This window comes from Physeter macrocephalus, chromosome 19, assembly GCF_002837175.3.
Source record: "Physeter macrocephalus isolate SW-GA chromosome 19, ASM283717v5, whole genome shotgun sequence".
Lineage (NCBI taxonomy): Eukaryota > Metazoa > Chordata > Mammalia > Artiodactyla > Physeteridae > Physeter > Physeter macrocephalus.
The window spans coordinates 23,303,484-23,315,147 of NC_041232.1; the positions used below are offsets into that span (position 1 = coordinate 23,303,484).

An 11,664-nucleotide genomic window follows, 5' to 3' on the forward strand; every position below is an offset into this window, starting at 1 on the left:
AGAGGCCCACGTACCGGAAAAAAAAAAAAAAAAAAAAAGCAACTTTACAGACGAAAAACCCGAGAAATACCACCCCAGCCAGCGACCAAATTTCACATCAACAGTGATTAAGTCAGGTTGGGAGTACGTGTTCTTGATACAATGCAATGAAAATGGCATTTTTTGTTTGTTTGTTTGTTCTTGAAAATCCCAACTGGCTTTTATTTCAAGATGATGGGGCAATAAAAAAGAGCACAGAGATACACCTGATGTCTTTGTGCCTTTACCTGTGCTGTCCCCTTTGCCTGAAATCCCTTTTTTTTGGCCCATAAAACCACTACATAATCAATAAGGACCTACTGTACAGCACAGGGAACTCCACTCAATATTCTGCAACAACCCATATGGGAAAAGAATCCACGAAAGAACAGACACATGCATACGCAGAACTGAGCCATCACTTTGCACACCCGAAACCAACACAACACCGCCAGCCAACTACACTCCAATCAATACAAAACAAAAATCAAATTTTTAAAAAAAAACAACCACCAAAAACACCCACGACATATTCTCCACTCGCCCAGGGCCAGGTCTTATTCTCTTATGCTCCTGTCCCTCAGATAGGACTCATCTCTCCTTTTTACTCATCTGTGTATTTCCTGACATCCTCAATAAATGCTTCTTCAGTGGCAAGGTGAAAGAGGATAAAGGGCATATGATTTTAAACTCTTGTGGTTTGCAGATGAACACAAAACCAACACTTTATCTCTGTGCTGTTTTACCCCCAAACCCATGACTTCGGTCTCATCACGAGGAAAACATCAGATAGTCCCAACAGAGGGACATTCTTCAAAAAGACTGAACCGGAAGTCTCAAAGCTATCAAGATCAACGGAAACAAAGCAAGTCTGAGAAAGAGTCACAGTCAAGAGTAGTTAAAGACATGATGACTAAATGTACCTGACATCCTGGGTGGGAGCCTGGAACAAAAAAGGGGCCATCGGGCAAAGGCTAAGGGAATGCGAATGAGTGTGGACTTCAGTCAATAATAATATTGGCGCACTGATTGTGACACGACTGAATCATGCTAATGAAAGATGTTAATTACAGGGGGAAACGCGCCACCAGGTACTTGGCATTGTCCTGTACTGATTTCACAACTTTTTTTGTAAATCTCAATATCTTGTCGAACAGGAGCTTTACTGAAAAAAGACGGAATGCCCTCCTTTCTCTGTCTCCCTCTCACTCCATTCCGCTCCAGAAGCAACTCCCTCAATTCCCACCGGAGGACAAACGGAGACGCAGTGGCAGGCACAGATGTCACAGACCTGTGCACGGTTTCGAGATACCCAACATCATCATCATCCTTTTCTTAAAAGCACCCAGTTTTCTCAGGAGGGAAACACTGCCTCCCTGGGATACGCTCTTAGTGAAAGATGACTCCAGGAGCCCCCCTCTCATTCTGGAAGCCACACCAGCTCCCTCCCCTAGAACAGAAGGAACTTTTGAAGGAATTCGTTGGGCCGGGGAGGGGTGCTGGGCAAGAAGGCTGGTGCATCTACACCAGGGGCATCCTCCCCCTCCCACCCTGTGCATGGCCCAGGCTAGTGCCCCCGGGCCTTACTAATTCTTGAGACCCAAAATATACATCCAACGAACCTTTCATGTATTTATTTTCTTAGATTAGCAGGCTGGGATTTATGGCTTGCAGCTAAGAATATTATTGGCCACACCAATAATATTGGTGTGAATATTATTCTGAAACGGAATAAGGAGAGATCTTTTCCTGGTCCAAGGCAGGTTCAAAAGCTACATCATTCGAGGGAATCAAGTTCAGGGCCAAACCACCTCAAACCACCACATATTATTCCTAACAACTGAGATTCCCAAACCACCAAAGAATATCTTTTGAGGCTTATCAACCCCAGGTCCACTTTGTTCCCTTGTCAAATATTCTTACTTTATTCTCTTTCTCTTTTGTTTACAACTCTTACCTTTGCAAGAATATCTACTTGGTAATAAGGCCTTATTCGGAGATGGCCTTAGATCTGACCACAGTCTGGGCACGAGATTCTTAACAAACTCTTTGAGTATTTAGCATGTAAAACTGTAAAGACTTCAGCAAAGTATATGTATTGGTTAATAATTAACAATATGTCCATTCATTCATTCATTTAACCAATCTAAGCATATCTCTGACTTTGAGAAAAGCACCCAGGCATCTGAGTGCCATGCCTCTGTTCTGGACCTTTCCACCTGCATTTCCTGGAGTATCAGGTAACCAAGCTAATGCTATGCAAATATTTGGCTCCAGGCTCACATTCAGCTCTGACAACCAGACTCCTCTGAAATTGACTTCCTGTGGGAAGGAACAACCAAAAAATAGGTGGGAAAGATGAGCAAGAAAGAGCTTTCGAGGCCTTTGATTCTCCGGACGCGTAATCAGGTTATGAGAGACCTAGGATGCTTCTGACATTAGCTCTCTGTCGGGGAAGGAAAGGAGATGGGGTGGTGAGACTGTGCAAGGAAGGGTACAAGTGCTGTGGGATGCTGCTGTTGTCCACCGGAAGGAAAACATTCTCTGAAATTAAAAGGGATCCTTAGATGTCTAAAGAACAAAAGCGTTTTGCTTTTCTTCCTTTGTGGAGGTCTGCTTTGGAAGACTCGAGCTCCAGGAGAGAACAGAACTGCTAAGATGACAAACAGCCCCATCCCGGTTTTCCTCCGTGCAATGGTTAATGCACACGCGTGCACACTCCCAGCTATTTCTGTAAACTGCCCTTACGGATAATTTGCACGACAAAACTTGTTTCCCAGAAGGGAAGCCGAGCCCCCGTGTGTAGCCCACAGAGTCACCCAGAGGTCACAGGCGCAGAAGTGACAGGAAGGTGGCAGTAGGTGGTCAAACACTGTCTGCAGCAGGAGTCCTGTCGGAGGCAGGTAATTTGGTCCCCCCTCCACCCTGGCCATCCTTAGGTGGTGAGCGAAGTCCTGCTGAGAGCTGATCTATAAAACACCAGCCCAGCTCTGGACCTCGTTAGCGCGGTCACCGCTGAGCCTAGAAACAAGTCACCGTTGCCGAGGAAAGCACCCACAGATACTTGGCTGGCTCCTTCAGGGTTATTTACAGCAGATGGCCAGATAGAGAAGGCCCATGCTAATTCTAAATATTTGGAAGCTATGCTAAACTGGAGTGTCAAATTGGCTTCATTAAAGAAGATACACAGTTTCATTATTTTCTAATTACGACAATTCCGACTAAAGGCTAATGACATTACCGGATCCAGGTTTCCCGTCAGCTGTTCTCATAAACAGGTATAAGACCCATTTTCCTAATTAGAGCATGCGAAGCGTTCAACAGGCACTTTCCTAGTGCCAGCCTTTACCAAGACGGAGAGTGTGCCACTTTACCAACTTGAACACACGTTCATGAAATATTTACTGATTTACGACTGTCTTAACTGGAAAACTGGTTTTTTAAAACACCTTTCTAACTGACGGAATCTGAACACGTACACTTTGGCTCTACATCCAAAATTTTCCAATCTTTTCACTTGGAAGTGGAGCCACCCAATCTAGAGGCTTCAAAGGTGCTTCTTTCTGAATCTGCAAAGACTTGGATCCCTTAGATTATGTAGCCCAGGAGCAAATTTCTCCGTGTCGCAGCCTGCCGATGACAAGGCAGCCCTCAGGACTCAGAGGAACACCTCAGCGGGCGGTGGATCGTGGTCGGATGCACAGCTATTCGTGAAATTTAATTCTACGTATATAACCGATTCCCCAAAAAACCGATGTGGATATCATCTCCTGGGGAGGTAAAACTTGAAGAGATTCTGGTTCATCAACCTGGGTCCAGGAAGTCAACCATCAGTAGTTGGCAAACAGAAAACATGTCGGAATATGAAATCATGTGATTTCCCCTTATTCAAAACCCTGAGTTTCCATCAGCAAGATATTTCTCTACATAAACAGCCATCTCCACGAAGAATATTATATGAGAGCGTTGAGCCTGGGAAAACCAAGCGCGGAGCTAGCACACCAGCCAGAGGGCCCATGACCAGCTCAATCTAGGTCTGACTTCTGAAGAACAGAAGGGAGAGATCATGAGGGCTCAGACCCACCGATGTGCTGATGTGCCCTAAATCCCTGTGCTCAATCCCCAGATGCACCTCCAACCCCAGCCAAAGGTTTTACCTTCCAACCATCAGCTAAGTTCAGTCAGGAGGTTAATGCTGTCTATCGGTTTCTGTTTCTTCAGTTGAGATTAAAAGGGAATTCCCAGCACTAGGTCACAATCAACAAAACTGAAATGCGCAAAGTATAAGCAAAAGAATGACTCCTTTCTTAAACTCACCCACCCCTGAACAAACACAGAAACAAAGAAGTTTAAAAAAAAAAGAAAGAAAGAAAGAATGGGAGAGGGGCAAGAGGGCTGATCATCACTGGATGAACTTTTGTGTTTTTTTTTTTTGGTTGCGACTGTTGAAGAATCATGGATTTATTTTTTTGTAACTATTTGGCTATTGTCCTTGTGCATCCTGGCAGCACCATGTGTGTCAGCCCATGTCCATCAAGATGGGTAATTGTGAAATGCCAGACTTCTAAATTAAATAGTTTGGAATTACCCCTGAACAAACACAGAAACAAAGAAGTTTAAAAAAAAAAAAAAAAAAGAAAGAAAGAATGGGAGAGGGGCAAGAGGGCTGATCATCACTGGATGAACTTTGTTTTTTTTTTTGGTTGCAACTGTTGAAGAATCATGGATTTATTTTTTTGTAACTATTTGGCTATTGTCCTTGTGCATCCTGGCAGCACCATGTGTGTCAGCCCATGTCCATCAAGATGGGTAATTGTGAAATGCCAGACTTCTAAATTAAATAGTTTGGAATTCAGTGGGTAAATAAATGCTGCTTTGGGGATCTTAAAAAAAAAAACATATCAATGTGTGCCATGTCCACTAACACGCCTATGTTCAGAGGTCATTAACAAATCTGATTAGATGACACTTCAGATCAAGTTTCTGGAGTATGCAGCCATGTCAGGACATATTCAGTGACCTAACAACACTTACACCAAATAGCTGTCATAATCAGACTCAACTGTGTTTAAAACAAATGAACCAAAAAGCTGTTATGACAATCCAGTCAAGCCAAGGCAAGCAGCTTCCCTCCCATACTACATTCCAAAGAGAAAATGCACTCATTCTTTTTCCTAAAGCTCACAGTACTCATTTTCAATGCCTCGTCTTTGGTATATGCTCACATAAGAAACTCGACGAATTCTACTGGATAGCCTTCGCACTTTTTGCTCTTTTATATTTTGAGCACTAAAAGCTCTATTTCCAGAGAGGAACAAAACGATAACTTTGAGGTTGGTACCACAGAGCGCACTTAGAACTCACACGCTTGGAAGAGATTTTGCGTTGGCACAGCTGCAGCTCCTCTCCTTCCTGACAACTGTCGCCATCCCATTTGCAGGCTCATTTCAGCTGTGAGCCATTTATCCTAAACCCTGCTGAGAACCGCCTGAGCCAGGGCAAAGGCACAACGTCAGCCTCCTCCCGGCTTTCCCGGGATGGCCCGGAAAACCTATGCAAGAAGAAGGTCTTCACCGCCCAGCTGCCAACCCGGAGAGAGCCAGCTGGTCTCTCGATTTGACGGTGAACACGGAGTCTGTAAAAACGGGAAGGGTGCTTCTACCCCGGACGGCGCTAACACAGCTCTCCGGATCAAACAGACGGGGTTCCCAGAAGCACCCTCTGACCTTGGAGATGCTACAGGGAGATACTCCCAAAGAACTCACCTCAGCGTGAAGCGGTCCTCGCTGGAGTTCTTGGAGATGGAGACGGGAAACGTCAGCACGTCTCCCTGCCTGGCCGTCTTCGGCACGTACTGCACGGCCACGTGGTTGTCCAAACGCAGCTCTCTCAGGGGCGGCCGGCTCGGGGTCTGGTAAAGAAAAACGCTCCCGATCCTCTGCAAGGGAGGCCCCGACTCATCGATGTCGCTGCGGCCCGTCCGCATCCCCCCGGCTCTCCTGGCACAGTCTCCGCGCTCGTCCCCGGGCTGCAGGGCGTAGTAGAGCTCCACGCGGCTGCCCTCGGGGGGCTCGGGCGACTTCTTCCTCGCCCCGGCCGCCACCGTGGGGGGCCCGAACCAGCCGGCCGGCAGCTCCAGCTGCGCCACGCACAGCCCCAGGGCCCCCTGCAGCCGGCAGCTGCCCCTCACCTCCCGGGTCTCCCGGAAGGCGAACACGCGCAGGCAGGGCAGCCTCTGCGCGGGGCCGGCGTCGCCCCAGTCCCTGCCCACCCGGCGTCGCGCCAGTCCCTGCCCACCACGTGGAAGAGGACCTGCACGCGGGGCCGGCTCAGGGTCACCTTGTCCCGCAGGACGTGCGCTTTCAGCTTCCAGTTCAGGGAAAACGTGCCGGTGAATCCAAACGGGCTGGAGGGCAGCATCAAGTCCTGGGGTACCACCTGCTCGACGGCGAAAGGCCCGTAGCTGGCATTCAGGACGGGGAACCTCTTGGATTTGTAAATCAGAAAGGACTCCACGCGCGACTGCAGACTGGAGTTCCTCATGATGTCCTGGTTGGCTTCCTTCAGGAAGAAGGACACGTCCGCACGGTGGATGTGGTAGGTCACTGGGAGGTAGGTGGGCAGCAAGGAGAACCTCTGGATGCTTTCCAGGATGCCTCGACTGGCCACCACTGTCGGGAGGAATCGGGGTCCAGGGGTTAGAAACTCCAGGGCAAGGGTACCAGTATGTCACACCTCTTCGCACCTCCCCCCCTTTATAAGGATTGCCTTGTCTTTGCGCTAATTCCGCAATTCCTTATTCAAAAGGTCTTACTTAAATCAACTCATCTCACAGGAAATATATTTCTTTAAAAAAATTGATGCCACTGGAGTAGACAACAGGCATCACTGGCCACGCATAGAAGCTAAGTGTGCAAATAAATAAACTTCAAATCATGCCTTTAATTTTCAGCTAGCTGTCCTGGTGCCTTTAGGAGGCGATGGGTTATGCCTGAGACTTGTTCTCTTTTCGTTAAAGGGAGAGATCCTCATGAGAAAGGTCTTAAGAATGTGCGGGCATCCAACAGAGAAGGGCATTCCCGTTAACTCAACCAGACGGACCAAGATTGGAAACGAGAATGACTCTCTCAGCATGTGGTCTGAGGCTGTGTCCACATTCTACCCGATACTATTTCATGTTCCACCAGATACACAACGCTGCACGTAAGGACACGCTGACCATCGGGAAATGATAAAGGACGTTAAGGTGGGCAATCACTTATCACTTGGACATCACACGCTTTCCTGGGGGTTAAGCTGAGAGATGGAGAGAAAGACCTCGGAAGGATAATGCTAGGAGGAAACCTCCAGAAACAGATGAGATGGGCTGACCACGCCATGTCGGGTCCATGTGTCCCTAGAACCCAAGAACCAAGGGAAGACCATCACTCATCCTTCGTGAAAGCTATATTGACCCCAATGCACAGAAAGCATTCGTGTTTTTTGTTTTTTTCCTTACTAAGCGTATCCCTCCCTCAGGGGGAACATTCCAAAATGTTATTTTTACATTGTGCCTTATATTCTGGAAGAAAAACACAGACACAGAAATTACATAATTCAAGAACCAACTTAACAGGCTTTAGAAATGGAAATTATTGGCTCTGGGATCGCTGACTTTCTAGGCAAAGCTCCGCAAGTTATCTGAAGCCCTTCTCATTAGTCGCCCTGTAATTATCACTGGTTCTTTTGCAGTAAGAGCAACTGAAGCCCTGACATTCATCGGGCCGAACTGTTTCAGAGGCTCACGTGAGCACGCTTTCTGATGCACGACGCCTCCATGAGCCTGGACCCCTCTCGGCTGTTGTCTGTGAACAGAGGAGAAAGCAAAGGACTCAGAGAAAGGGGTCTTGACTGTGGCTTTGCTGCACAGATCTCGAGAGAGAACAGGCAAGTCACTGAGCCTCTCTGCCTCTCCTGGACTGGTCTGAAGTAGGAGGGCACCAACCAGAGTATGGAGGCCCCCATCCAGTTCTAACAGTGCAGGACCCTCAGCTGTGGTCCATCCTGCTTCTGGACAGGAAGCCAGCTTGACGTACGCTCATCCTGAGTTGGTGGACAGCCCCGAGGGAAGGGCTCCCTCAATTCCATGGTATCACCCAACTCAGGCCAGGCTGAGCGCCCCAGTTCAGCAACGGAGGTGTCTATGGCCCTGAACCATTTGAAACTTCCACTATCTGAGCAGTTTCGATTCACCCAAGCAGCGATTTCATATGATTCAACCTAATACATCAGAATTCCTTTTTCAAACATCAGAATATCATAAGACCTCACAAGAGACCTCATTCCTTTAGCAGGACTACATTTTTCTCAACGTTCTGGAAATCCCTCAGGATTCATATTCTCAATAAACGTGCATTGTCACATGTGAGTTTTTCGTGAAATTGAAGCACAGGCAGTGAGTTTCGTGCTCATGTTCAGGGTTGAGGCTTTCTCCTTCATCCCATCTCTGGGTATCACCTCCCCTCCCCCACTTTGCTGGCTACACTCCTGTGGCTGCTCACGCTGTGTCATAAATGTCACTTCTCTGGAATGCCTCCTTTGACTGCATTATTCTGCGTTTATATGCACCACCGATGTCCTTCTGTAGATCTCATACTTCCCTACCACAGGACTTCATGCTCTTCTGTAATTCCCTTCATGCCCCAGTGGGTTATATGCAAAGTGAGCAGAGATGACACATGAGCCATAGTCCTTAGAAGAGCACCCGACAAATACCAGCTTCTCAGTAAATATTTGAGAAATGAATGAATCAACAAATGAATTATGCTTCCAATATTACAAAAAGCAGATTATATTTTTACATCAGGATTTTATATGCTGTCTCCTCCGTTGCCATCACTCTATAATTAGAATCCTCCATCCTTTTATCCCATGAAGAGCTCCATGTAATCTTGGTGATAAAAGACCTATATCCATCACACAGTGAGTGCCCCCTGATTCTTTTTTTTTAATGTCATTGGAGTAGAGTTGACTTACAATGTTGGGTTAGTCTCAGGTGTACAGCAAAAGTGATTCAGTTATTCATATACATGTATCCATCCTTTTTCGGATTCTTTTCCCATGTAGGTGATCACAGAATACTGAGTAGAGTTCCCTGTGCTACACAGTAGGTCCCTGCTGGTTATCTGTGTTATATATAGTGTGTGTAGATGTTCATTCCAAGCTCCCGATTTATCCCTCTCCACACCCCACGTTTCCCCTTTAGTAACCGTGAAGTTTGTTTTCGAGATCTGTAAATCTCTTTCGGTTTTGTAAATACGTTTTTAAAAGTGATACAAATGAACTTATTTGCAAAACAGAAACAGACTCACAGACGCCCTTATTCTTATAAATGCATCTTGGCCCCACTCGGGTGGTCATCACACCAGCCTGTTGAAGCCAAATGGCCAGGTTACAGATAGTTAAACCTTAATACCAGACACCGGGGCTCGTGAACTTTCCTGTTGAGCATCTGACCCCTATTTGACCCCTATTTGAGTACACCAAACTTAACTGTGCAACTCATTACACATTCCAAGGGCAATGGCTGTGGGTCCTCTGACTTTATTTGGGAAAGCAACCAGGGGAACACCACTGGCGTCATTCAAAGGGAGGTCATTTCTAAGCTTCATTCCACGAAGCGCCTATTTGTCTTTTCGCCTGGTAGCTGACCTACATGTTTATTGCTTAAAAATGCTGCAAGTTGACCTAAAGCCAGTGTTACTTCCTTTTTCTCTCTTCTTTTTTAAAACAGAATTCAAAAAATAATGTTCCACCATGCACAGAATAGATTAAGAAGTAAAACTCATTAACCTCAAATCCCCACGGGGCTGGCTATTATAACCTACGAACACCAATTCCACATTAAAAAAAAAAGAGCAAGGTATCAAATAACAAAGAACTTGCACGTGGTAAATCTCACTTAATAACCCATTAAGAAAAAAAATGACATTTGATTTTGGTGCTGTGACTTTATATGCTTATTTGAAAGAAAGTGACATGTTCCCATCATGAAGCAACGCAGTGACCTCATAGAGACTGTCTATTAATTTACCATTTTGAAAAAATAATTTCCCCTAAATAATACTTTTACGAAACCCGAGAAAGACGGTGATTTGAGCGCAGACCTTTAAAATTTCCCCTGAGTGGACTCAAAAGCAGTAACCAAGGGAATATGGTAATAAGTAAAAATCTGCGTCTGTGTTGAATATTCAGTGCAAATTGCACGTCCTGGCCTGGGAGAATTCCTGAGAAATTACATGGGATACCAACGCCTCATGCAGAAAATACAGCATGGTGAGTGTTGCCAGATACAACATACAGGAAACCCAGTTATGCTTCCATTTCTAATGGACAGAAATGTTGCATGGGGCATGTTTATAATTAAAAACAAAAACAAAATTTGTTGTTTATCTGAAATCCAAATGTTTCCGGGCACCCTGAATTGTTGTTGGCTAAATCTAGCATCTCTAAGCATGACATCATAAAAGAAGATGACAGCCTGGTGGAACTACCCTGATAGTTCTCAGAGCAAAGGCCACTGTATCCCAGGGATGCCCCGCGCTAGGTAACGTTCCTGATGCTGGCTGCTGACAACAGTTGTAATCAGCTGAACTGAACGACTCAGAGGAGTGGGTCGGACCACACTGTGCAGAAACCCCCAGAGTCAGGGCCTCTTGCTGATGTGGAGCGGGAGGTACGGCACAGCCTCCCTGTGGACTGAGTCCAAAGCCAAGGCAAAACGACTTACAGGAGACTGGTCCGCAGAGTAGCAGCTGTACCAACCTGAGAGAAGGGACAGTACAACAATGGTCTAGGAGTACCAGGAAGGCCAATGCATCCCCACGCTGCTTAGGCTGCTGCATCACCGATATGGGAATGTAGGGCCCGCGCCCTTCCAGGTGGACGTTTCACGTGCAGCTCTAACAAGAGCAAGTGGAAACCAAATGGAAAGAAGAGGAACCCACTCCACTGTGTCAGGGAAATTCCAAGGCACTAGAGGCTACCCTCATTCAAGGACAGCTAGAGGGAAGGCAAATACAGACGAAAAACAGAAGGAGAATAAAATGTTTGTTTCATAAATAAAAACTGCAAAATCAAAGAAGGGCATTTGAAAGGGCACTGAAGAGACAGAGCAACAACAAAGCTTTGAAGGGTAGTTACCACAGAATACTGATGTATATTTTACACAGAATAACTTCTACGCTCTCGCTAATCAAGAAAATGCAGGACCCTTGCTATTTTATAATGAAATAAGACTAAGATGGAAGAAGATATGGCAGTATTAAAAGTAAGGGATTTAAAATGGTTTCAGAAGCAATAAAAAAGATATGAAAAGGCAGAAAATTGAATTCATCCTGTGAAAAAGAGAATTTGTGAAGCTTTCCCTAAAGCTAAATGGAAAAGGCAAGAAATGAAAACAATGATCAGTGGCAGGCTGCAAACATGAAACACATTAGATATATATACAGATAATAGGGCTTCTAAGAAAAATAGCAGAAAAATGCAAAAGAAGCATCATTAAAAGACAATAGAGAGGGCTTCCCTGGTGGCGCAGTGGTTGAGAGTCCGCCTGCCGATGCAGGGGACACGGGTTCGTGCCCCGGTCCGGGAGGATCCCACATGCCG

General features: G+C 46.0%; 1 protein-coding gene across 1 annotated transcript in view; it reads right to left on the bottom strand.

Annotated features, from left to right (window-relative positions):
* Positions 1–11,664, bottom strand: part of TMEM132D (transmembrane protein 132D) — a 752,033-nt gene that overhangs the window by 553,067 nt on the left and 187,302 nt on the right. Inside the window, 2 exon segments of the mRNA XM_055080563.1 lie at positions 5,784–6,289; positions 6,292–6,689. Coding sequence (XP_054936538.1) covers positions 5,784–6,289; positions 6,292–6,689 — 904 coding nt within the window.